The 25,772-nt window shown below is 36.5% G+C and overlaps 1 protein-coding gene across 1 annotated transcript; it reads right to left on the bottom strand.

Annotated features, from left to right (window-relative positions):
• Positions 1 to 3,692: 3,692 nt before the first annotated feature.
• LOC124629531 (A-kinase anchor protein 200-like) lies at positions 3,693 to 25,097 on the bottom strand. The gene is made up of 7 exons (XM_047162951.1): positions 24,941 to 25,097; positions 18,866 to 19,049; positions 18,142 to 18,330; positions 17,914 to 18,036; positions 8,786 to 10,201; positions 5,755 to 5,832; positions 3,693 to 5,671 (listed from the first exon to the last, which is right to left on the bottom strand). Exons 2-7 carry the CDS (start codon positions 19,034 to 19,036, stop codon positions 5,639 to 5,641), a joined length of 2,010 nt encoding a protein of 669 aa, XP_047018907.1. The 5' UTR covers positions 19,037 to 19,049; positions 24,941 to 25,097; the 3' UTR covers positions 3,693 to 5,638.
• Positions 25,098 to 25,772: the final 675 nt, after the last annotated feature.

Genomic DNA, 25,772 nt, shown 5'->3' with positions numbered 1-25,772 from the left:
TATGATTTTTATTTAATTCCAGGTCGCCTACTAAGTACTTTCTAAATGTTCCTACATAACGTTGTTCTGTTGAGTTGTAGTAATCTGTGTTGTATTTCCATATTTCAATAAATAACTATTTTCTACATTCTGTGGCTATATTTTGTAAGTACGTACGTATGAACAAATTCCCCTAGAATATCTATAGACGGTTATTCGTCATCTCGACACACTAAACTCACCACGAATGTGTCGAGTTGGTGAAACTCAAAATTTGTACATTTATCATGTCGTCAACTCGCCACGTCAAGATTTTAATTCGTGTCCAGTTAGTGAAACTTAGATTTTATCACTTTTATGTTTTCGCCAAGTTTGGGAATCAACTTTTCGCGTTTCAAACGTTTGCAAAATGGACGTTCAGTGGCCGATGATGTTTGTGACACAATGTATCCAGTTGGCGAAAACATAAAAGTGATAAAATCTAAGTTTCACTAACTGGACACGAATGAAAATCTTGAGTGGCGAGTTGACGACATGATAAATGTACAAATTTCGAGTTTCACCAACTCGACACTTTAATGGTGAGTTTAGTCTGTCGAGATGACGAATAACCTGTAGACAATACTGATGTATACATGTGTGTGAAATGGGATGTACGCACACATAAACAATTTGTTTCGGCAGACGATACCAGATGGCGCTTCAAAAATCGTTTGAAGGTTGCAGAAAAAAATCGAAGTGGGTTCTCTATTCCCAATCTATTTACTTTTACTATACTCTATGGCTAAAATGTATGTTGATGAAGTTAGATCACAGATTATATAATAGTTACTACGTAACAGATAAATCACTCCATACAAAAAAGTCCATACCTACTGTTATAAGCACCTACAAGTTCCCCAACTACCTACAAATTCCTAGCTGCGTTATAAAATGAACCTTAAAAGCTCGAACGCTTGATTGTTATTCCAATGCAATAGCGCACAGTTCAGTGACCGCAACCGTGCCGTGGCCGTGCTTAGGGTTGCTTCCAAGGGCGGATCCACCGTTGTGGGCACGATGGGCATGCCCACAACCTTATTACCTAGACTTGTGACATCACACTTTTACGTTTTTTTTAAATCGATAGGCTGATGATAACACTAGGGAACAAAATAATACTTTTTTTTGTTGCATTTAATTTTATGACTGTTGTTTACTAATTCGAGATCACCATATTTTTTTTCTTACAGCTTTAGTTTTTGAGGTACTTTTGTGTCCCAAAACTCAAAAAAATTCGCGCTCGCTACGCTCGCGGCTTTTTCACTTTGCGGTGGTTTAAATCCAATGTCGAAAACGTTACATTAGTTTAAGTTAAAATTGAAAGTAGAAAAGGATAGCACCCCCATAACACCCTCTTTCAGGACTTTCTGGTTAACAAGAAGCGGTGAAGAACAAAACAAACTTCCCAGCAACACAGCTGTCTATTACAATAAAATTATTATTATTTACAATAGTCACTATTTTACATTTTTTTGTACAAAACAGTACCAAAACTCAAAAAATCTCACGCTCGCTACGCTCGCTTTTTTTTTACTTGTTTCTGTGATTTCGTGTCCCAAGACTCCAAAATTTTGCGCTCGCTACGCTCGCGCAAAATACGTTTTATACCACGTCTTTGCTTTTGGTTTTATAACTTGGTAACTACGACGAAATCTAAAAAATGTTCCGGCTTGCTACGCTCGCGCAAAAAACAAAACTACTCACAATCTTTCCATACATAGGGGTGCTTTAGTAATGATTGCACCCGGTACATAAGCTAGAGACGGAACTGATAGTGAGCATAATATGAGTTTAGATATATTAAAAAAAAACGTTTTTTTTAGCATTATTAGATTGGTTCGTAATTTTATTTTGTCGTTTTTTTTTTTGGGGTGCTCAATAGGTAGCAGCCCGGGGTGCCACCCGATGCTATGCCGCCACTGGTAGTTGAGAAGTGCACCAAATGCGTCAAACCCTCCCTATATTGGCCTACTGGCTACTAGAAGTTATTGATTGAATAGGTTTGGATCGAAGCTATTTTTTTTATCGGGTCCAACTTCCTCCTAAGTTTATTTTCATTCCTAATGCCAAAGTCCTGATGCTCAGAAAAAAGGAAATAATTTCATTCAAAAGTTCATAAACGACTTGCATAATTTTTAATGAGCATGTTCATGCTCCGACTTTTACTTTTCTAGTAGCCGCTTCTAGTTCCGATTTTCTAGTAACTGTGACCACAACCTTTTTTGAGGGCTGGATCCGCGCTTGGTTGCTTCTTACAATTTATTAATATTTAAGTAGGAATACAAAGTTACGCTTATTTTAAGATAGCCTTTTTTAAAACTGAGTTTTTAATTAAAAAGTAATATCAAGAATATTTTTCTTTAGTTAACTATTATATTGCCTACTAAAATGGAGTATGAGTACATATTACTAAATATTACCTAATACGTAAGCATAGGTAAGTGCCTAAGTAAAGCTTTCGTCAAAATCAAAGGCGGTTTCCAACTATTTTTCGAGCACAAGTGCCATACCCCATATGGTACAACTCCTTCGAGTGTTGATACATACCTAAAATTGGTTTCTGCGTAGCGACACGCGTAATGTTCCGAGTCGTCATTAAGTTGGACCAGAACTATACCTACTTACACTCGAGATGTGTTTTGAGCTACAAAACTCACAATACAGTTCATATAACTAAGAAGGTATCTAAAGTAAAATAAGTACCTAATGATCTCTGTTGTTAAAATCATAAAGTAGATAAGTATTAATTTATTTAAAAAAAAAATAGAATTACTAGATAAGTTCATACATATAAAATGTTTCTAAATCTTACAATAGTCGCATATAAACCAACACAACTCAAAATAATCCATCAGTTTGTGCTTAAAAAACCTAATAAAAACCAACAGCATAATATGCCACGAAATAAAAATAATAATATTGGAGCGCGCGCGGCACGTGTGACAGTTGAAAGCCCTGAGCCGCGTGGGGCTACCGGTAACCCAGCGAGCGGTAGGCATTTATCGCGCGCAAGTACGTCGAGTGACAGAGGCCTGGTTAGATGGTCAAGCTAATGACGTAAGCCAGTCTTGCAAAAGCACTTCGAAGACGCATAAGGATCAATTCCCACTGAAAGAGCAGCGGCCGGCAGCGGCCGTAAGAGCACGGAAAATGTAAGAGCGCGGCGCGGTGCGGCGCCGCGCGGCCCGCCGCGCTCGCGCTCAATCCCTTGCAATTACGGCCGCTGCCCTTTCAGTGGGAATTGACCCTAAAGGGGCGACGACTTTTAATATCTAGAGTATCGTAGTGATCACGTGATCACGGTATTGAAATTTTTAATACCGGTATTGAAAAAATCCGGTATTTGAAAGCCCTAGTACCAACCTCTCAGGTACGTGTCTTCACAACTATTTTGGGTTGAACTTCTGCCAAGGCCGGTGAAAATGGGCCTAAGGGTCAATTCCCACTGAAAGAGCAGCGGCCGGCAGCAGCCGTAAGAGCGCGGCGCGGCGCTCGCGCTCAATCACTTGCATTTACGGCCGCTGCTCTTTCAGTGGGAATTGACCCTAATTGTGTCATTTTTTGATATAACATGAATTATTTTATTTCGATTAAAATAAGTGATAAGTAATTACATTAGATGCTTTAATAATGATGCACGAAATGTTAAAGAGGAAGAGAATAAAAAGAGATAGTTTTTTAAAGATTTATTGATTAGAGACATTCACACATCAACATTAAGTTTCAATAAGTAATTGGATTAACATAATTTCCTATTATAATTAATTATCATACAAATTCCACATTGCATAGTGAGCAAAAAGTTACATTTCCTTGAATTACAATAAACTCAGTCAATTTTGGGTTACCATTTGCTAGCAATAAAATTCTTAAAATAATTATTATAACTACTGGGAATGGAATACGTTGGGAAACAATCCTAATTTAATATAACAGGATTGGTACATGATATCAAATTCTGCTAATTTTAATTTGCCTAAACATCAAATGGGGCCCTAATTGAACGACAATATCGAGGTCACGTTGATATTCGTTCGCAAGGGCTATGGATACTTATACATTACTACAAGACTGATATACGACACCACTAGCAAAACCGTAGTGTTACTAATTTGAGTGTATATGTAAAACGATTCACTTTCTTACCATGAGATCGTCTCGACAGTTTACGAAGTAATTCGAGTACATTGTATGCAATATTACAGAATTTTAGACAATCTAGTTTGCACTTGATATGGAATGTCTCACTCATGTTTACTGTTTATATACCTGGAGTACTTCTCCCAATCGTGCAGTGTGTCACATTTAAATTTCATAAAAAATGTATAAAATTACAAAAATGATCTTGAAACCATACGATTATTGGACACATAGTTATAGTTAAATAGAAAATGACCTTAATATTGTATAATAATATCAAACCTTATAAGTCATTTAATTGTATTTGTAAGAATGAGGTTGAAACCAATATACTATTAGCGGTTGATAATAACCATACCGCCTTTACTAACTCGTTACACATACTACAATTCTAAATAGTACAATATAATTATGTCTGTATAAGTTCATAAATTGTATAGTAATCACAAACTTGGCCACTAAATATCAATTTGAAACAATAAATCCATCCACATCCATTAAATTTAGATTCAACAATCACACTCTACTTTACCAAAAATGCCTTCTTATAGTATATATCTCATTACACATAGGAGCAACATTCCGTCATTTACTAAATGAATAAAATTTTATCAGTTTGCATTACAGAGAGCTGCTGACAGACTAAATTTATACAACTTAATATAAACTAGAATTAAAACACAATGAATATAGCATAAACTAATGAGATTTCAATATTCCCTCATACTTAACAATTTACAAGTTACTTCAAACTTCAATTTGATAATTAACATAATATTTGTGTTTTAAGAGTAAATGAAATCGGTGTTCATATTTACATAATAAAATAATGTTTCAAATTATTTACTAAACTGATGACACTGATCATCATTGACGGGTCTACGTATCGTACATAATAAGAAAAAATAAACATTCCGTGTTTCAAACATCTTCTGATACAAGTACAGTGGTTGTACACAATGCATAAGATTTTTTTTTTTGTGTTCCCAGCCGAATTAAGGATGACGCTGTTTGTGTAACTTTATTTGTTTGTTATTTTTGGAACCTTGTTTATAATTTGGTTGCGAAATAATCTGCGCGTTATACCCGAATGTGTCTAAAAGTAATAGAGACATGGGAGAGCTAATATAAGAGCGACACGTGACAACGTCAAACTAATACCCCTGTAATAATGGCACCAACTTATCGCACCGTATACTGTCTAGATATAACTTTGTTAATGTAATATAATTATAAAAACTCGATTCTAGCGAATAAAATGTATAAAATCTTAATTTTATAGAAGCAAAGCACGCTAAACTTATAGTATAATCATTCTATATGAAACGTCACATCTGAACTGAAAACCACATTTTGACGATGTAAACTATTGAACGAACTTAGTTCGACAATACACCACTAAATCGAAATAAATTAAAGGCTCATTTTAGACACAGTTACGTGTCGCGGACGATGGGGTGTTGCTTCTGTGATGATTTTAGTTGGCCACCGCCACGTCGCTCGACGTCTCCTGCAACCAACCGCCAAAACGTTATATAAGTACAAGTCAAAAATATATGAAAACAACTATGGTTTATTAACATTTTCACATACCATTTCCGTTTTGAGTTCTGGCACGTCTGGGACCTCTGGGATCAAGTCTGCCAATTTGTCACTCACTGGGAGGGGCTCCTGTAATAATAATTTGTAGTTAGTGAGTCCCGAACAAAATGTTCTATTAACAAGTACAATCATTAAAACATTACATTAAATAGCTATATAGCTAGCCCATAGTTAAAAACAATAAACACACAACGCATAATATCTGGTAAGATCTGTTTTTGTTCAATGTTACTAGCTGGAAATAGGAAACAAATACCAATAGGTTTAAATAAAACGGTGAGAAATAAAGGTCAACACAGTCAAAATGACAAAATAAAACACTAAAATCTCCCTAACTGTCACAACTACAGACCTAATTCACCTGGTCGTCAGAGTATAACTCAAGTCGCAAAATACAGCATTTACATTTTAGAGATTTTACTGTTCAGGTATTTTGTAATTTTGAGTGTTTCAATGTCTGTACATTACAGTGTATGAATGAAGTTATACAAATAATTATAGTGATGAACTTTAGCTACAAGTAGCATTTATTTTAAATTCTACATTACTAATTACAACTTTACCAACATTAGCCTGCTTTGACTTTTTTACAAGATTGGATTATTCAATACAATAAACATCTACTGGATGTGACATAAAAAAAAATGAAATAATGAACTCTTGAGGCGAGTCTATGTGGAATTCACCTTTTCCAGACTTTATGCACACGTATTTATCTTTTAAAGAAATAAAATCAAGAATAAGTTGAACCATATAACTATAACGATAAAGAAACCATAACCAGACATATTCTCGTCACCCATTGCTCAAATCGGCGATTTGGCAACTGAAAATAGTTCAGTTACCGTTATAATTAAATGGTGCAACCCTCCGTTACTTTCACATAATAGTTTCTAAACCTACTCTTATTTTGGTAATCTACTGGTTTAGGAAACTACTTACAAAATAGGAATACTAATCTTAGCATTAATATTACACCTTCCGATACATTGGATTACATAATTGCTACCTTACTCTGTGCTTTCAACAAACATATGACTGAAATAACACTTATATTATTATGTGTGCAGTATACCAGATAAATTGTTACGATTAGTTATCCCAATAATATAAACAACGGAAAAGCTTAGACTGATCTCACTACCGCCGACATAGCTTCGCGAGTCTGAAGTTAGCCGACTAGCTGCGTTTTAACCAATTACATTCTTAAAAGTCTACTGTGAAGCCGGATCTAGGCGAAACTAAATAAGCTATCTAACTGCCCAGGCTTACAAATGAAATCATCTACTGCGCAGCTAATTGGAAAAGTACAGACGTCTCTCGTACAGACTCTGAAGTTTGTCGGTCTTAATTTTTTTTTAGTAACAATGTTATAGAAATACATTTTTTCCTATATAGAAGACCATTTATTATCAAGAGTTGCCCAAAGACAAAAAGCTGTGCACTCTATAGTTGGTTTGTTTGTATTCGTAGATGCAATTCATATTGTGGGCAAGGCATTTTTGAAAAACTGTATATGAAATAGATAAATAAGTGGGTAAAAGTAATTTTGAACAGGTTTTTACCTCAAGATATTTTTTTAACCAACTTATGTCTAAATCATAAGAAATAATAGTACATATATAAATAAAATTGATAACTCTGTTTAAACATCTATCATCCATGTCACCCTTTTACAGAACTGTACACCGAAAAATTAAGAACACCATGGATCTAATATTGTAAAATTTATCTTTTAATTATAAATGAAAAAGGCGTATTAGTTAAATTACTTAAAACTCAAGAATGGCTGGACCGTTAACGCTGAAAATTAGAGGGGAGATGGCTGAAACCCTGGAGAAGGACCTTTTTGCCACCATCCGGCTACGGGAAGAAGTTTTCTCGGGACGTGGGTGAAACCACGAGCTGAAGCTAACATTATAAACTAGCTTCCGCCAGCGGCTTCGCCCGCGTGGTGTGTTGATAAAAAGTAGCCTATGTGTTAATCCAGGGTATCACCTATCTACATACCAAATTTCAATCAAATCAGTCCAGCCGTTTTTGCGTGATTGAATAACAAACATACATCCATACATTCTCACAAACTTTCACATTTATAATATAAGTAGGAAGTAGGATTTCGTGACCTGTTTTTTAATTATAAATGTTAGACGTCAAGTATCATTCCTGTCACCAACGAATGTTCATTTTCCACAAAAAACAAGTTACGATTCATAATGTAAGTATATGAAAATTGATAAAGGGACTTAATTTATTTAACTGCACAAAAATATCAAGATCCCTAATATATTTCAAATTTTTCATGTTCTTTCATAACATCCTATAGTAAAAAATACAAAAAGAAGATCTGTGGGATAACCAGGCTTACCAACGGTTGGGTTGCCCAGAAAACTGGGTTGAGGCGATCAGATAGGCAGTCACTCCATATAAACAATGGTATCTAGTTAGACTGTAAGCCAGCCAGAAAAGGCTAGGCAGATGATGCAATACATGCCATGCAATGGTGTTCTCAATTTTATAGTGACCAGACTAAAAAGCTGCAACTGCACAAGACTGCACAGTGTTAATGTTTATTGCGATGATTAGTTAGATAAACGACAAAACTATTTTTCAAAATGTGAAAACTATATCGTGCCATTTTGTTTTATGACCACATAGATCATCATTTCATCACATCATAATCATTTTATAAGATTATTATTTGGTTATCAGTGACAAACATTTGATAGTCTTTGTAAGTGAAAATGTGTGTTTTAGCACTGAAGCATACTTTCGAGATACTACATGCTAGCGTAAGAGACGTTTCCCCAGTTTCAAGCTGTTAAGAAGGGAAGAGGACGGGACTTCTCGACTATGTCAGATAAACCACACTTAGTATTCTTCTGGTTATTAACGATTCACACATGCTGGTAAATAAATGCACATAAACTAAATACGAGGTCTGTTACGGGATGACTCAAACTGTTTTTTATATTACAGTACTAATTCCACTACAAAACAAGAGTTTCCGATCGGTATTCACCTGTGCGGGCGCGTCGTGCTCCGGCGAGACGGACTCGGAGCGGCACAGCTCGCTGGGCGGCAGCGGGAACGACTCGGACTCGTCTGTGGCGCCCGCCGCCGGACCCGACTCGTTCGCCTCCGACAGCGACGGCGGCATCGAGTCATCGGGTGTCGTCGCCGTCCTCACACATTCTACGGTCTTCATTTCCTTGGGATCGTTCGCTGGTACAATTTCTAATACTTCCTTATTCGAAGTTAGCTTTTCTTCCTCAGCATTGCCGTTACACTCAATTGTTTCGAGTAAGTTATCCGAAGAGCCTTTAGATTTAGCTTTAACGTCAAATTCATCGTCCCCATTTTCAACCTGGTTTTCGGGAAGAATTATTTTATCGGAATCCGAAATGTGATTTGAAATCACTTCAACCTCTTTGATTTCGTGAATCGTAACTTGGGTACTTTCGTCGTTATCGTTGACCATTTTATCAGTTTCAATTTCATCGGATATTGGAGACGGAGGGGATGGTAAATCTTCACCAGCATTCGTTAATTCATTCTTTTCTATGGGTACGTTCTGTAAATCTTCGGAGGGAGGTGCAGGTACCACAGCATCGATTGTTTGTAAAGCATCGGTATTTTCTACTTCCGTTTTATTGTCAATTTGCTCTTCATTTATTATGCTTTCAGTTTTAACATTTACGACTTCAATAGTGCCCTCGGTCGTAACAGCATTGTGTAATTCGTTTTCAGTTTCAATTTCAGTTTCGATTTCAGCTAAAGGAACCGATTTTTTCTTGCTATCTTCTTCAACGGGAATAGGAAGCTCATTACTAACCTTTTGGGTAACGGATAATTCGTTTTCGGGCAAAGGGGAGAGATCATCTAGTTTATCTTTTGTAATTGGATCAGAAGTTGGTGATGAAATTGCGTTATCAGCGGTGTTAGCTAGCGAAGCGTCTGTTGATTCTGGTGCCATGGTGGTGGCAGCAAAGGATGCCACAGAAGAAGGAGGGGGATTCGCGGGAAGTGGTGGAGGCGTGGAATCTATCAAAGGCATTTGTTCAACACAAACCTCTTTTTTGACGGAAATTTCAGGTACAATTTCTGTCGAATCAGCGATGGGTTCTTCTTTGCTCTCGACATTGGTTTCAACTTTGACGGTTTCTTTAGCAGGTTCTTCTAATGAAAGCCCATTGACAGGCAACTGCTCGGATTGCGTCTCAGGTTGAGGCTCCGGCCTGTCAATCTCAGGGCTAGCAGCAGCTGGCTCTTCTACTTCGACAGGGATTTCGTCTTTTGGAGATTCAGGCGTGGTGCTTCCGTTGGTGATCAGTTCCGTCACGGGTGTCTCTGGAGCTTTCTCTTCTTTAACTTCGCTTTCAGTCTTAACTTCTTCAGCTGTTTCAGCAACAGCTGGCTCGGGTGCGACTTCGGCCGCCTACAAAATGCAAAATAAAAAACACTATTAACAACCTTAACTAAATATAATTTGCACGTAATTAGAGTTGCGGTTATTACTTCCATTACACACAGTAACAAGAACTGAATTACCAGTACCTTGTCATCGGCCATGGTTACGACTACTACTTTAGTCCGCGGAATCTGTACTGAGACTGAAGGGAGACTTATAAGTGCGATATTATTTATAGTATTGTATTCGTAACGGAAGATTGGAGCTCATTTTTAAATAAATATTTACCCTTCATTGCTCATGATCATAAGCATATTATGTTGCAGACAACTAGGGCTGTCCCAGCTTACAAAGTATCAAATTTTTTATTCAGTAAATTATATTATGTATATCCAAATTAAAAAAAAAACTGTAATCAGGTTTTTCTTCAGCAAAAATTTTATTTCAATTATTTATCCTTATACGATAAAGCTCAAAAACTGATGTTTCAAATTGTTTTTATATGAACAGATTCTGTCGCCAATAGTATTCAAGAACAAAGGGAACTGATTAAAACATTATGTATGTTTTACTTGTACTCAGTATAATGACACGGCTGCTATTATTAACTTATATTTCATTTCATTTGCAACAATATTCAACCACAGGGCTGTGGCAAATAATAAAACGATACTGGTACGCAAGGCCATCTTTGCTTACTGATGTAGAAAGACATAAGTCGAGTATACACTATAACATTTACTCTAGTGAGCTGACGCACTACATACTGTGTATAGTGACGAGATACTTAAGTTTGACATGAATGAAAAGGAATTATCTTCACGTTTGCTTATTTTCTACCCCAACCACATTGTTTAGAACGTATCTCAAAACCACAAGAGCTGCCTACTTTTACATCTTTTACAACCAGTGAAGTGCCGAGTCGGACTCGCTCAGGTTCCGTACATTTATATATTGAATGGCCAAAAAATCATGTCTGTTGTATGTGGTTCACATTCATGGTTCATGAGATCCAGTTATTTCGATATAGTGTTATGCCGATAGTAACAAATTTAAAATATACAAAGCCGTCAACGTTTTAAACAAACAGAATAAGAGGCCCCAACAATAGATTCCTCAGCGGATGTATATTCATTGTAGTGAGTACCTTTATCCAGAAACAGCGTTTTTATGCAGGCATAGGTATCGCTTTATTCGGCGTAACGGTAAACTTTGCGACGATAACAGTGAGTCACAAAAGACTGGTTCGCTACAAAACCATCAGCACATAGAAAGAGCTTTGGGGCCCGATTCTGCTAAGTTAATAATGTCAAAATTGAAATAAAAATTGAATCGCAATAGCAGCGCTTAGCGGGCATTCTGCTACTAATATAAGAACAATCGTATTTGATTGACATTTCATTGGTTTGCGATTGGTGTGTCATTTGGTCTATACGGTAGTTTGTTCTACAATCATATTGCAATCGTAAATCATTTGCAAACAATATGATTAATTATTGACTCACAGAAAAGGACAAAATCATTAATTTAAAAGAAAAAATAGAAGAATGCCAGATATGCTTCAATCGTAATTGAGTTGTGATTAGATTTCAGTCGGATGTGAATCGTATGTCGCTTAAGTAAAATTAGCAGAATCGAGCCCCGTACTCCGTTTGAGTAGCCACTTAGCTAAAGATAAACAATTTTGACTATGACTTTTTTTTAACTCATTTTAAAATAAAATGCGACTAAAAATCAATGTAAATGCAATGATCACCATTACCAAATCAATTGAAACATTATTTTAAGCAGTAGCTCATTAGTCTAATATGTATTTTAGTAATAAGTTCTATCAAGATTGTTTACCTTTAGTTAAGCACCTACTCAAACATAGGTCACTTTTCGTTTAACTAGCGATAAACAAGAAAATTAAACGTTAATTTTACTACCTAATAAAATATCCGGTCAATCTATCTCGTGTTTACAAACTTTGAATCTCTTTATCGATAGCTAATCGCGAAACCCGTTAATATTTTTAAGAATTTATAATTATCGTCGTTTATGTCGTGTTAGTTACTCCACTTATAACTCAAGAACGGCTGAACCGATTAGCTGAAAATTGGCAGTGAGGTAGTTTAGAGCTAGGAGAAGTACACACAGTTTTTGTCACCATTCGGGTACGGGAAGCAGTTATCTCAGGACGCGGGTGAAAACGCGGGCGGAAGCTAGTTATTAATAAAACCCTAAATAGAATTTTATGAAACCCGGTCACCTAGCTAGACTACTATAAAAGTAATGCGGATAATAGATTACTGTACATTTTATAATTATCTTCCACAAGCTCACTACGAGGCGTCATCTTCATTGCTTTTTCTCCTCCATCAGATGCTAGATGTTAATCAACACCAAAAGGTCTGCCTTGTAAACTCGCTTCACACCGGTATACAGGTACAGTATGGTGCTCTAAAGATCAATTTCGAGCTCAGTTGGTGCCGAAATAGCAACTATCCCTGGCGACGTCGATGTATAATTCACATGAGATCTCCAAGTATAGTCATCGTGTGACCGGAGTGGTAGCGGACGAGAGTAATTTGCATGACAATAAATAACGGAGAAGATAGCACCGCAGACTGTACAAATGCACTACTAGCCTCATATAATAAAGCATCAGACGCAGTTGCTATCACAGGTTGAATGCCCTTTCTTGGCACCGATTGTAAGTTTCAAGTAGGTATACTGCACTGGTTATCCAAACTAATATGTATTATAAATGCGAAAGTAACTCTGTCTGTCTGTCTGTCTGTCTTTTCTTCACGCCTAAACGACTGAACCGATTTGTGTGAAATTTGGTACAGACATACTTTGAAACTTGAGAAAGGACATAGGATAGTTTTTATTACAAAAAAATATATATATATTCCGGACATATAGCGCCATCTATTGGTCAAATCAAAAATCTGCTGGTAGTCACTATTCCACGCGAACGAAGTTGCGGGCAAAAGCTAGTATTTTATAAAAACCAATAACATTTGCGAGATAGGTATTTATTTCTGCAAATCAGTTTCTAAATTCTGAATAATATAAATCGATAGTGGTTAGGTTAGAATACTTAAGACTGTTTGCAGAGAAAGCTTACCTACCGAAATAGGTCCTAATAAGATGCATGTTGTTTTTGCAATGAATCTGTCACCGGAAAATAACAAGATCCGTAAGTTTATCAATTTACTAGGAAGTTTATAAACTTTCGTAAGATTCTAAACGGGAGATAAATTGTAATATTTTACGTCCACATTTTCGTAAATTTATCAATTTCCGACGTCATACGGTAAATTTATAAACTAACGAATATCTATTCGTAAGATTTTATATGGTTCGACCAATCACAGAAACTCTTTTAAATATACGATCTTTGAAATACGTAAAATAACACACTGCTCTCTGATTGGTCAATGTTCATACACTATCTCCTTCATTTTGAGTGTCCGCAGCTTGTAGGTCACTCATTATGGGTACTGCTAGATAATCTTAACAAAATAAAGCTATTTTTCACAGTTGCAACACAGTTCAACATTCAAAACTAATAAAAACGCACGAGCAAACCGGTTTGTTTATGTTCCGTGGCCAGCAATGGCGGCCGCGAGGAAGGAGAAGTGACACGTGACAACAGCCAACCAATCAGATCGCGCGTAGCGTTTGGTTACTGCTAACATATTATTTTACGAGTGAGTTCAGTAAGTTTATCAATTTACGAAAATGTGGACGTAAAATATTACAATTTATCTCCGGTTTAGAATCTTACGAAAGTTTATAAACTTCCTAGTAAATTGATAAACTTACGGATCTTGTTATTTTCCGGTGACAAATCTACTAATGTAAACAGTATTCTTGCTGACCAGTCAAATCTCAGATCAACAGGAGGAACAAGTGTTGTGTTTAGCTAATAGGAATAACCCAAACGGTCCACGAAAATGACTGATTTTTTTTCTATTCTATATGAAAAATAAACCCAAATCAACCCCTTAAATAAATAGGTAATTTTAAAAAACTGTGATTTGCAAATTCATCGAAGGATAATTTTGGTACCCACTAGCAACGATCGGCGATGATGACGCAAGGCCGGGGCAATAGAAAACAAGTTTGTTAAGTTTGCAAGTGCAAAATAAAATTAGCTGTCCTGGACAGGTTTTGCGACGCTACACGTGGGCGGGTTGGTCCGGAGTCCGGACGGGTTGCAAGACCGAATCGTAGGAGGTTGGCAAACAGCTTTTCCTTCTACTTACCTACTTGCTTTAGGTGATTATTTTTATCATACATTCAGGCACGTGAATTCATGTTACGGATCTCATGCACAGATTTTTGTTAGAGAATAGCATTGATAAAACAATGGAATGGCTAAAAATTATCAGTGTTAATACGTTACTTGAGAAATAGTTGCTTAAGTCTGTTTAGTATATTCCCTATCCTATTTTAAACTAAATAATTCTTCTGCCTAGCCTTTTCCCAGCAATTTTGGGGTCGACTTCTACTTAAACCGGATGCAGCTGAGTACCAGTAGTTTATATCATAAGGTAATAAATAATTAGGATCAGCAGGTTTGGTAAAGTAACGAGTTTTTGATGTTTACAGATACTTAGTTTCCATTTGTTGCATATTGTGTCAGTTAATCATGTGGTAGATTCGTAACACGATGCTACATAGCGTGAACAATGCATAGCACCCGTGTGTGCTGCAAAACTGACTACTGGTTAAGGATATATAATGAACTGATAGAGCTCAGATTGCATGTTTATTGAATGGCGTTGGCGACGTCGGCGGAGACTTATACGCGACGCGGCCGAGCTGCCCATCCGTTGTATTTTCATAATACGACGACTGAATAGAGCATTGACATAACAAGAGAGGGCTCAGTTTCCTCTATTGTACCGCTATTGTGTGAAAAAATGTGATAAGACTTAGTAATACATTTTATACGATTTGATACGGAAACCCTCCAACTTCTATGTAAAAAGGATCAAGATTTATATTAAATGATTACTAAACATATCAACATAATGCTATGTAATATAATAAGTGTACTATTGAAATAAATTTTATCTATTTCCATAAAAATACCTGTTTTCAATTATGTACCTGTTAATTTGTGAACTTTCTCTTGAATCTGTCATTCTCGAAATCTATAATAACCTATTTTTCCGCATTTTAAGCTTGAGCAAAGTTATCGGTCTATCTGTCTATTGCTAACTGTTTTTAGTAGGTTGTTGTTTAAAGTACGGTCACGAAAAGTAATATTGTAGAGGGTTTCGGGTGAGCAACCGTTGTTTCTTTATTGTGGTCATTTACTGTAACACAGCGCCCGCATTAGTAAGCATCCGCTTCAGGTCAAACCGTAGTTGAACTTCACTCAGTGTAAAGATTGTAATCACATGTATAGTAGAATATAATGATTAGATTATACAGGATGTCCCTGAAAGTATGGATCGAGTGGAATATGGTCATGGACAAGGTTCATTTGTACTTTATGACTTTAGAATGCTTGAGAAATTGGAATACCACTCTCCACCAGTTCCCACGTTCGTTAATGCCTCACAAAATAATAAAAGTTTAGAGCAATACCGTCTAGCTTTGACTTTAGTTTAGAATTCCATATTCATAAACGTGACTCTTGTGGTTTGTAAAATAAAACTATATTAGTTACTATTACCGCAATGTTTGGCGCCAGACTACACTAAGGAAGTTATCTATGCGGCATACAAATGTGTCGACGACAAAATTAGACGAAATTTACTAATGATTGACTAAAAATTAAAATAAGGTTGCATCTTATTGTTAAATTGGTCACAAATAGTGAGACTTGACGTCACACACTTCATCGTCAAGCCATCATTCACTAATAAGAGCGATATCCCCGACGACAATGGCGGCTCACGTTTGGTGAGCACGGATATAGCTACACTTTGAATTATAATGTGCATTGTTCCTCGCGCTGCGCCAGTTTGGGTGCAATGCACTACGTCGCAATAGTTACTTGTCATAGAAATCGTTAGTTTCTAATAAACTTGACCACAAGGTCGCACTGCAAAAACAATTGTATGTGCTGAATCTTTAGGTTTATAAGAAAAGTGAAATAACAAATCCTGCAAAATAATATTAATATTTTTTTCGTTTCTCTAAATTAGTCTAAGTAGATGATTAAATCTGAATTATAACACATTACTACATTTAAAACCCGAACGCTGCCTGTATTAAACATATAATATTTTTTTTTCGTTTTTAAGATATTGGTGACCAAATTCAACTGCAAAAAAACAACCAAAGTAAAAAAAAAACTGAACTTTCTTAAAAACACGCTCACTTCTCCTCTGTATAAAGCATTTTCTTTAAGAATTTTAATCCAACGTATTATTATATTTAATCAATAATGCTGTTGTTTTGCTGCTTCCAACGACTACTTCTATCGGAACTTCTTTATTTTGAACTTATCCGTGTGGTATTTCATATCTGACTGGAGGTGACTTTCCAACATGGTCATTTATTTAAAACAAATTGAATATTTATTTTTATTATATATCTATAGGTAAAACTTTGTTAAAATCGGCCCTTTGGGTTGTGGCAGTCAGGTAACAGGTAGTTTTTTCTAGATTAAGAATTTTACTGTGAGAGAGAGACAGAGAATTTTATCGTGTCTATGACTTTTCAAGGAAAGATTGGTTTCTGTAATTTAGCGGAGACTAATTAGGTTAAGGCAATTCAACAACATTAATCCTTTAAATAAATTGAGATACTAAAAAAACTTTTAAGTTAAACGGTTTTATATCTTATGTGCACTGAAAAATAAAAAAAAACATTTACTTACCTATAAACCTACGTACGTGGTCCCGGTCATATTAGACTAAAATAAAAACGTGGGGCCCATTCCGTAACTATTGCTGTAATACTTTCTTCTAGCTAGAGGTATAATAGGTGTGGATTGCATCGACTTACTATAATCATAACTGGAGATTTTGACAATCAATAATCAGCCGTAGCGGCTTCATCAGCGAACGCCGAGCTCACGATCTACCAAAGTATAAAGATATGCTTTGCCATAAGTAGGATTTCAGAGGGCCCCACGTTTTTATTTTAGTCTAATATGACCGGGACCACCTACGTAGGTTTATAGGTAAGTAACTGTTTTTTTATTTTTTATTTTTCAGTGCACATAAGATATAAAACCGTTTAACTTAAAAGTTTTTTTACCGTTTTTTTATTATCTAGTTTTTAGTATTTAATGAAAATGCCTACCGAATATTCTTCATTCTATACATGGGTCAGCAGCGGTGAGGGAGTGCCAGACTCTTACTGACTAAAAACCGTGCTTTTTCGTCGTAGGCCTTTTATGTACCACGACCACGGTAACTCTTTAGGACAATCCCGCAGCCCAGGCAGGCCTTGGCCCTGTTGGGCCCCGTTGGGGTTGCTGACAGTATTCTACTTGAGTAGCCCTTTCATTTGATACCCATATTGAGGGGGTTGTGGAAAAATATGTAATCCGCCATTTTGTACCGGCGGCCATCTTGGATTTACAATGTTATTGATATTACTATATTGTATTGTCATCGGAATTAAAGGTGTGTACCAAATTTCAGATCAATCTGACAACAGGAAGGCACTGAAATTTCAATTTCTAAATTTGACCCAAGAATGAATAAATAATAAAACAAACGGGGTGAGCTAAATAAAACCGTTTAAAAAATTGATATTTAAGAGCATAAGTTACATACCTCCTCTGGCACTTTCTCGGATTCACCATTTGTTTTGGGTTCTTCTTCTTTTTGCTTCTTTTCTTGTTTAGGTTTGTCTTTTCTGCTGAAACTGATTGATCTGAGCGACCATTTCTTCTTTACCTGTTCATGACATGCTTTGTTAATATAAATAGTCAATTGGCAAACACATGCAAACAAACTGAACACTAGTTAGGTATTGGTAAAAAAATTCTTCAGCATAACTACCTTTTCCTTCTTGGGTTTCTTCCCGTCTTCAGGCGTAGGAGTTGACTCTCCGTTCTCTAGCTTTTGTTCACTCTCTCCGTTTGTTAGAGGCGCCGCCTCTTTTTCCTCCTCATTTGATTTAGCTTCTTTTTCTGTAGTAGCATCTTTTTCATTTTCCGGAGTACCACTGTCGATGTCCTTTTGTTTTTCCTATAATAACATACAACAAAATTCTTGTTATTTCGTTACATACAGTAGTTGCACTAGTAAATAAGAGAGTTTGGAAAAAGTCTTCCCGAGACTTTGTTTAACATATTGTTTGTAGTTAAGCAAGTACATAACAGAACTATGCCAACAAACAAACAAACAAGTTCACATTTTCATTAGTAAGGATATATTTAATACTGCCAATATAAATAAATAAAAAAATATGCCATGACCGGAAAACCGGAGCACGCACTGGAACAACAGTAATTTCCGTCGCCTCCATTATTGTAATTGTTTCGATTTTAAGAACCCTATTTGAACTTTGCCTGTTGAGTGTTGGGTGATTAATCCTAACAATTATAAATGCGAGTGAGTCGTTTTCCACGCTTTCAAGAATACATCGACCGAACATGATGAAATAGATGAAAATGTCCCTTTATGCTTCTTCGTATTTGCGAATCAGCCGCGGGTGTAACGGTTAGTTATCAAGAATATCTCGTCTTGTTGGCTAAAAAACAACAAGGTTGAATGAAATTACCGTTGGTTCGTGTATGTGCGCGTCACCATTCAGCTGTGGTTTAAGCGCATCGGCGTCCGCGAGCTGCTCGACTCGGCCTTCGCCCCCGGCGCCCGCTGCAGCGACCTCGCCTGCACTCTCAGCCTCCTTGCCGCTTATGTCGACCGAGCGCTTGCTCTGCTTAGCACCCATGCTTATCGATGGCCTGTTAGGAAAAGTCTTCATAAATTTTTTTTTTCGGTACATTTTTGAATATCTTTATCCCAGAAGGACGAACCTTAGGAAAAATAACAAATGGGCAAGTTTGTAGAGTACTGTGTAATTTATACTAACATGATAACAGTCAAATCTTTCCTCTTTAAATATTACAATAGAAAACAGGCAGCTACACTACTAAGCGCTTTATACAATACCAGCTTTCTCCCACGGTTTCGCCCGCATCCTGAAGGGACTATTTCGTTTATCCGGAAAAATGTAAAACAACAAGGGTTTGTTGTTTTGTTGAACGCGATAATATCATATAGCCTTCAGTACATTGCAGTTTCTCCTAAAAACACACAAACGCACATCTCTCACCCTAAACGCATGTACCTGCTCCGTTCCGTCGTGGGTAAAAAATGATGGCAGCAAATTATATATTCTCATTGAGATCGTTTTGAAACACATACACAACAGAATTGTTTTACAGATACAACAAAAATAATGCTACTTATATGTTATAACATAACATGAAGATAAAAATACATATAAATTCAGGTATGAGGATGGACCAAATTGGAACACAAAGCACGGCAGTGGGTCACGGTGCTGCGAACACTCTTAAAATAAATTTAAACTAAACTGCCGCCGAAAATAGCGTCAACTAACGAAAGTGCACCGAGTTGCATTCATCACTACTAGGGACGTCGTTGTTAACGCACGCTTGAATAGTTGGAATAGAAGGTTGACCTGCTATTATGATCACATCCAACACAATTATCGATTCACTGCATAATTATGTATTAAAAAATATTAAGATTTAAAAAATGGTGAATAAAATCAGTTCATGAATTAGGTATAACTAACTACAGAGCTTAAAACACTAAATATTTAACATGAACCAAAACTCACACAATCAAGTAGCTAACCAATGTGATGGCGTTTAAAATGAAACTGAGAGTAACAAGCCGCGTATGGTTATTGTCCACATTGATCATTAGCAGTGGACCGAATTCCTAGCACATCGTCGCCTTTATCGTTCATTATCCCACTCGTTACACTCAATACAAATATAAATAGCAGTGTCATTAGTCACGCAGACAGGACTATAGAGCTTATCTTTCCACGAATATTCACTTCGAGACAAAAATATTTATATCAACAAAAAAGAACGGGCACCCATACCGTTAATATGATATTCTTAAACGCATTCTTGGTAAATGGCATTAGCATTAACAAATTATGGTATTGTTATTCATTACATTATAAAGACAAAATAACACGCAGGACAATGTATACTCCGACTAAAAATAACCTCTAGTGGGCCCCCGGCGTGATTGAGGTTATGTAGTCACAAGCAACTAGTAATTAGGTACACATATTGTAATATCCTTTGTCCTTGATCGTATGGCGAACGGTGAGCGTCAGTCATATCATGATGGGGAGTTATTTCAAATCGGTTCACGCATTTAGGTTATTGACCCAGCGTATGCTTCCCCCTCTCCAACATTGAATTTTTTAGTCTCAACCAGTCAACCAAAACGAATCATTGTCATCCGCCTGCGCTACAATAGGAGGCTCTTTAAAGTGGGGCTGCTTTAATTTTGGGGACCCAGGTCATTACCGACCTTGACTCGAGTACGTTACGTTCAAGATTGCCGATCCGCAGTCAATGCGGGTAAAGCGGAAATGTATTGACTTCGAAATAATGTCGATGCCGATGCGACCTGCCCAAGAGCCATTGTGTAGTCTCGTGGTCTTTTATTTGTCTTCAAGAGATTTGAAAACGAACGATTTTGAGAGGTTCATAAGCTGGTTTTATTTACTACTAGAACCGTTTTTTTTTTTAATTATACGTACTATAAAGCAAAATCGCACCGCGTCGCCCAAAAAAAACTAAAAAAATTATCAAACATTTCATTCAATACGTAATAATGCAGACGACACACTTTTTGCATACAGTCTACACCCATTACTGAGGGCATGAGATGTTTGTGGTATGGCGCTAGAGATCGATAACCATCTCATCAAAATAGTCCAGTGATTGATAGTACTGCTAAAAACTTACTGATGGATTGGATATCATCATTTAAGCACAGAAAACATTCGCAGTATTCGGCATTCTTTCCCTACCAAAACATGATTGTTTCTTCCGGACCGAATACCGTAACAGTTCCTAAAATGTAGCAACGGACATCAGAATCTCTACATTTATGATAATGTTAGACACTATTGAGTGTCTATGTCCCTACAGTTTTGTAGACAACATGATGGAAGACGGAACTCTTGTCAGCTGTACAAACATTCTGTCTGTCACAGACTATCATGCAAAGTGCGTAGTCTGCGTCGCACCAAAATCATGCTATGTTTTTGGTACAATATATTTTTCAAATTATTGTTTTTCTGATAGGCAGATGGATAGATTCACCTCAAATGGCATTTGAACATCATGTCTGACTACGCCTTTTATTTTTCTTCGGGATCGAATTTCTCGTTGGTCTACTCGACTCTTTATTTCAGTCGAGTTATAATAACGCATCAAGAACGTTAACTTGCAAAACTCGGAATGTCCCACAAGTGAGTAAAAGCCAATTTCATCTTTGAGCTACTGAACTTTACTGAAGCAAAAAGTTTCTTCGTCATTAGGATGTCATTTGTATAGACTGAAGAGTAGTAAAAGGAAAGACCAAAGGATCAAGCTAAAGCCGAAACGGCTATAGGTAGTCGCTTAAACTTACAATATTGTGATTTGATTTATTTCAGAATCCCCTTTCATTGTGCTTGCCATTTCATAAAAAAGATTTTCATTTTTTTTTATAAACCATAAGAGAAACCTTTATAAAATGACTCAATAAAGAGGAAGTACTAATACCTATAATGCAATTAGATGCAAGCAGTGCAAACGGCCCTGCACCGCATACTCTCGGTACACAACACGTGCACGGTGAGTAGAAAATCGATAGCAGCGGTCGGTTGTGGATAAAAACCACAAGTAATACAGCACCCGCCATACAATATAAATTGAGTTAGAAATCAAATATGACTTCTCAGATAATGCAAAATATACAAATATACCTCATATCCTGTCGTTATTTGTAAGAGAAAAAACGGTAATTTCATGCTCGACCACGCGCTATTTTGGGTTTGGCTAAAATCTATTTTATTTAGGTTTAGGTAAATACGTAATTGAAAAATCGTCTAATATTGAATTATCTGATGAAAGGGCTGGTTGAATTATAGTGTTTAGTTAATTAAGTATAACAAATAGGACATCCCCACATTTTCCGGGATTTAGGACTCTTTATAGACTTCTTAGTGCCTACGAATGAATAATGTTTGGATAATCCAGTGGCTGATTTTGTTAGTTGATTACGTCATCAATCGCAGTCTGTCGTTTATTTTATAAAATTGGAATTCTGGGTTTTTGCAGGATTTTTCGATAAGTCAAGGAGCAAAATAAGAATTTGTTTATTAAGTAACAAATATAGACGTTAAACTGTGGATTCCGGCTGTCATTGAACATCCTTGGCAGTCGTTACGGGTAGTCAGAAGCCAGTCTAACCAAGGGGTATCCGGATGCCCGGGTAACTGGGCTGAGGAGGTCAGATAGACAGTCGCTCCTTGTAAAGCACTGGTACTCAGCTGAATCCGGTTAGATTGGAAGCCGACCCCAACATAGTTGGAAAAAGGCTCGTGAGATGATGATGATGATCACAATATTTAAGCATTCCATCTTGCTTTCGTTATTCTCTTATGTCAGACGAATACAATATCTAATGTGTATCTGATAAACGACTAGGTAGGTACCTACTAATCGATTGAGATATTGCGCGTAATTAAAGCATTATTCCATTTGAATAGGCATTTAGCAAAATATAAACAATCTTAATATGCCTTTTTACTTTAAAACTCCGTTAACAAATAAAATGCATGGAGTATACCTACGGCGGATTCGCGGGGCTTTTTCAGTTGACTGTCAAAAAAGTTAAATCTATGACAGTGAAGTTAGCACAAAGACAGCTTATCGGATCCTTCTTGAATTATGTGTAACTGGAAATAGCATCAATGCTAAAGACGCGGCAAATACGAATGAAAATTCCAAAATAGCTACACGATGTTCTAAATCGGAATTTTGTGTTTATAACTTTCCGTATCTTTAAAATAAAATGTAAGTACTGCAAAGGCATCCATCCCCATTCACATCTATCGAATTATAAACTCACGACACTCGGAACACATTTCGTACTAAGATTGTCATGGTATGCGCATGTAATGAGGAGGGATGATACGCATGCAACAAAATGTGTGCAAGTATGAATGTAGATGGATGGAGAGGAAGAGGAAAACCTAAGAAAAGACGGATGGATTGCCTGAAAGATGATATGAATAGGAAGGGAGTGAGTGTCAGTATGACGAGTGACAGGGGAAAATGGAAGAAAATGACATATTGCGCCGACCCCAAGTAAAATTGGGAACAGGGCAGGAGAAAGAAGAAGAAGGCATTACACTATGACACAATGCACAGAGTAAAAGTACTTACATTAATGTGTAGGGAATGTTGGTGTGTAAAAAAGTATAGTGATACACACTTGCAATATAATAACAACAGTTTTATTAATGAACCTACTAAAATGTTTTAAGAGCATAAACATTTATATTTACCATTTATTATAAGTATAGATAATATGTGTCTTTGTCTACCATTTTTAAATGATTGAATTTTATTCAGAATCATAAACTTTTATCTCGGGTAGGTATTTACTCTAATTCATCGCTAATTTGGGTGAATAGCTGCTTAATCTATCAACATTGCAGTTTAATCGTAAACTTGTAACAGACGACAGGCAGAGGGGATAAAATGTTACAAGTAGGAAGTAGGCACCCTAGAATTTTAGGGTTATGTACTTCCGTATCTGGGAACGAATTATTATTGCATGCCCTTGCGGGAGGGGTTGTCGTTGTCGATCGCGCATTTGGCTAAGCCAACGCATGGCTGGATGACAGTCACATAAATAAGTAGGTATATAACCGAAAACGTTTCGTGATATTTTAGATTTAATACCGAGTGATATTACGAACTTATTACTCCAAATTGATAACAAGAAATTGTATTTTGAGGGCAATTTCCACACTTATTTAGTATAAGTATACACACTGAAATATTCTTTGCGAATATTATTCTTTCTTAATTTAAGTAAATATACTTTGGTCAAAAGACAAAGGCGACAGGTCTACATACTATTTTTAAATGAACAAGCAATAATCAGTGTAGCGGTACCTTTACACAAAAATACTCAAACAAAATAAGTCGTCGAAAGTTGTAAGCCATGAGTACAACGTAACACAGGCAGGACACCCTAGTTTTTTTAGTTTTAACTGTCTCCCCCAGTTACTCACGACGATGATTCATCGTTCCGTTGTTAATCACAAAGAACGTGCCTATTTACCGGAATACGTTAGGTACCTACCTTAGTTGAATCAACTTAAATTACTCATAATATGTACCAGGAAAGTTAGTACTTTATTCGATAAATTTGAATGAACATTAATTGTTTATCACTAACTACATTATGAGGTGTGGGTCCATTCATTTCAACGTATGGTCACAGTACCACCCTTGTGTTGCATACCTACATAATCCGATTTTAAATTTCAAAGAGGCCTAAGTATTGAGGTACAAATTACATTTCAAAGCAATTTTGTTCCAATCAAAAATAAAGCTGTAAAGCCTTTTTAACGGGTCTAAATTAGTACTTGCACTGATAGTGCTTAGTTGCTTGCCCTGTCGATGCTGCAATTCCAGAGGAACCGGCTTGTGAAGTCTTAAATGTAAATTTTCAAAAATGTACAAACAAATAAGCATATCATGACAAAAACTACTATTAAATCTAGGATTACCTTAAGGCTTATCAATCCGAATGATATTAGTAAAGAATTTACACTGAAATACTTAAAATATTCACTTCCAGCACTCACAGCCCAACACAATATGGCGGCAGGGACAAAATCCCCACCTCGAAAATAATTTAAAATTTTTGATCGCTTCTGATTGGTTCCTGCGTTCAAGACGCTTCACTGCAACCAACCTCAGAAAGTTTAAGTTGATGCGGAATACCAACATGAATACTTTCTAAAGTACACAAAGAAGAGTAGATATTCTAGAGCTCGTATATGCCAATAGCAATGTGGAATGTAATTTTCATGAAAAGCAACGTCTGATTTTCTATTGATTTTCAGATAAAATGCGCTCTGAGTCAAACAGTATATATGCCATAATATTACTTATTAAGCCTTGTTAATTTGAACAAATGAATCTGTGGAACTGCAGTTCCGATTAAAAAAAATAATATTATTAGTTAAATATGTTTCGTTCAATAGGCTAAATTCATCGAGTGACTCAAATAGCTTGAAAATATTTGTTTTTTCCAGTCAATTCTTGAAAAAGTTCATAGATGGAGCTTTTTTTTAACGACATCAAAAATCATCAAATGACCTCTCCCGCTGTGGGTTAGCAGCAGCGAGGGAGTGTCATACTCTTACTGACTAAAAACCGTCGTGTTCCGTCGTGGGCCTTTTATATGCCAGGGCCGCGGTATCTCTTTCGAACAACCCGCAGCCCCGGCAGGCTCATTGATGGAGCTGTCACCGATAACATTTAATGGTAATAATATACCCCAAAGCAATTTTTCATATCCTCCTTTAACCTCGAGAGTTCCTATCATTCAAATGC

Source organism: Helicoverpa zea, chromosome 4 (genome assembly GCF_022581195.2).
Source record: "Helicoverpa zea isolate HzStark_Cry1AcR chromosome 4, ilHelZeax1.1, whole genome shotgun sequence".
In the NCBI taxonomy this organism is placed as follows: domain Eukaryota; kingdom Metazoa; phylum Arthropoda; class Insecta; order Lepidoptera; family Noctuidae; genus Helicoverpa; species Helicoverpa zea.
Note: the sequence above shows the minus strand (reverse complement) of the source record. Positions and strands in the feature narration are given on the sequence as shown.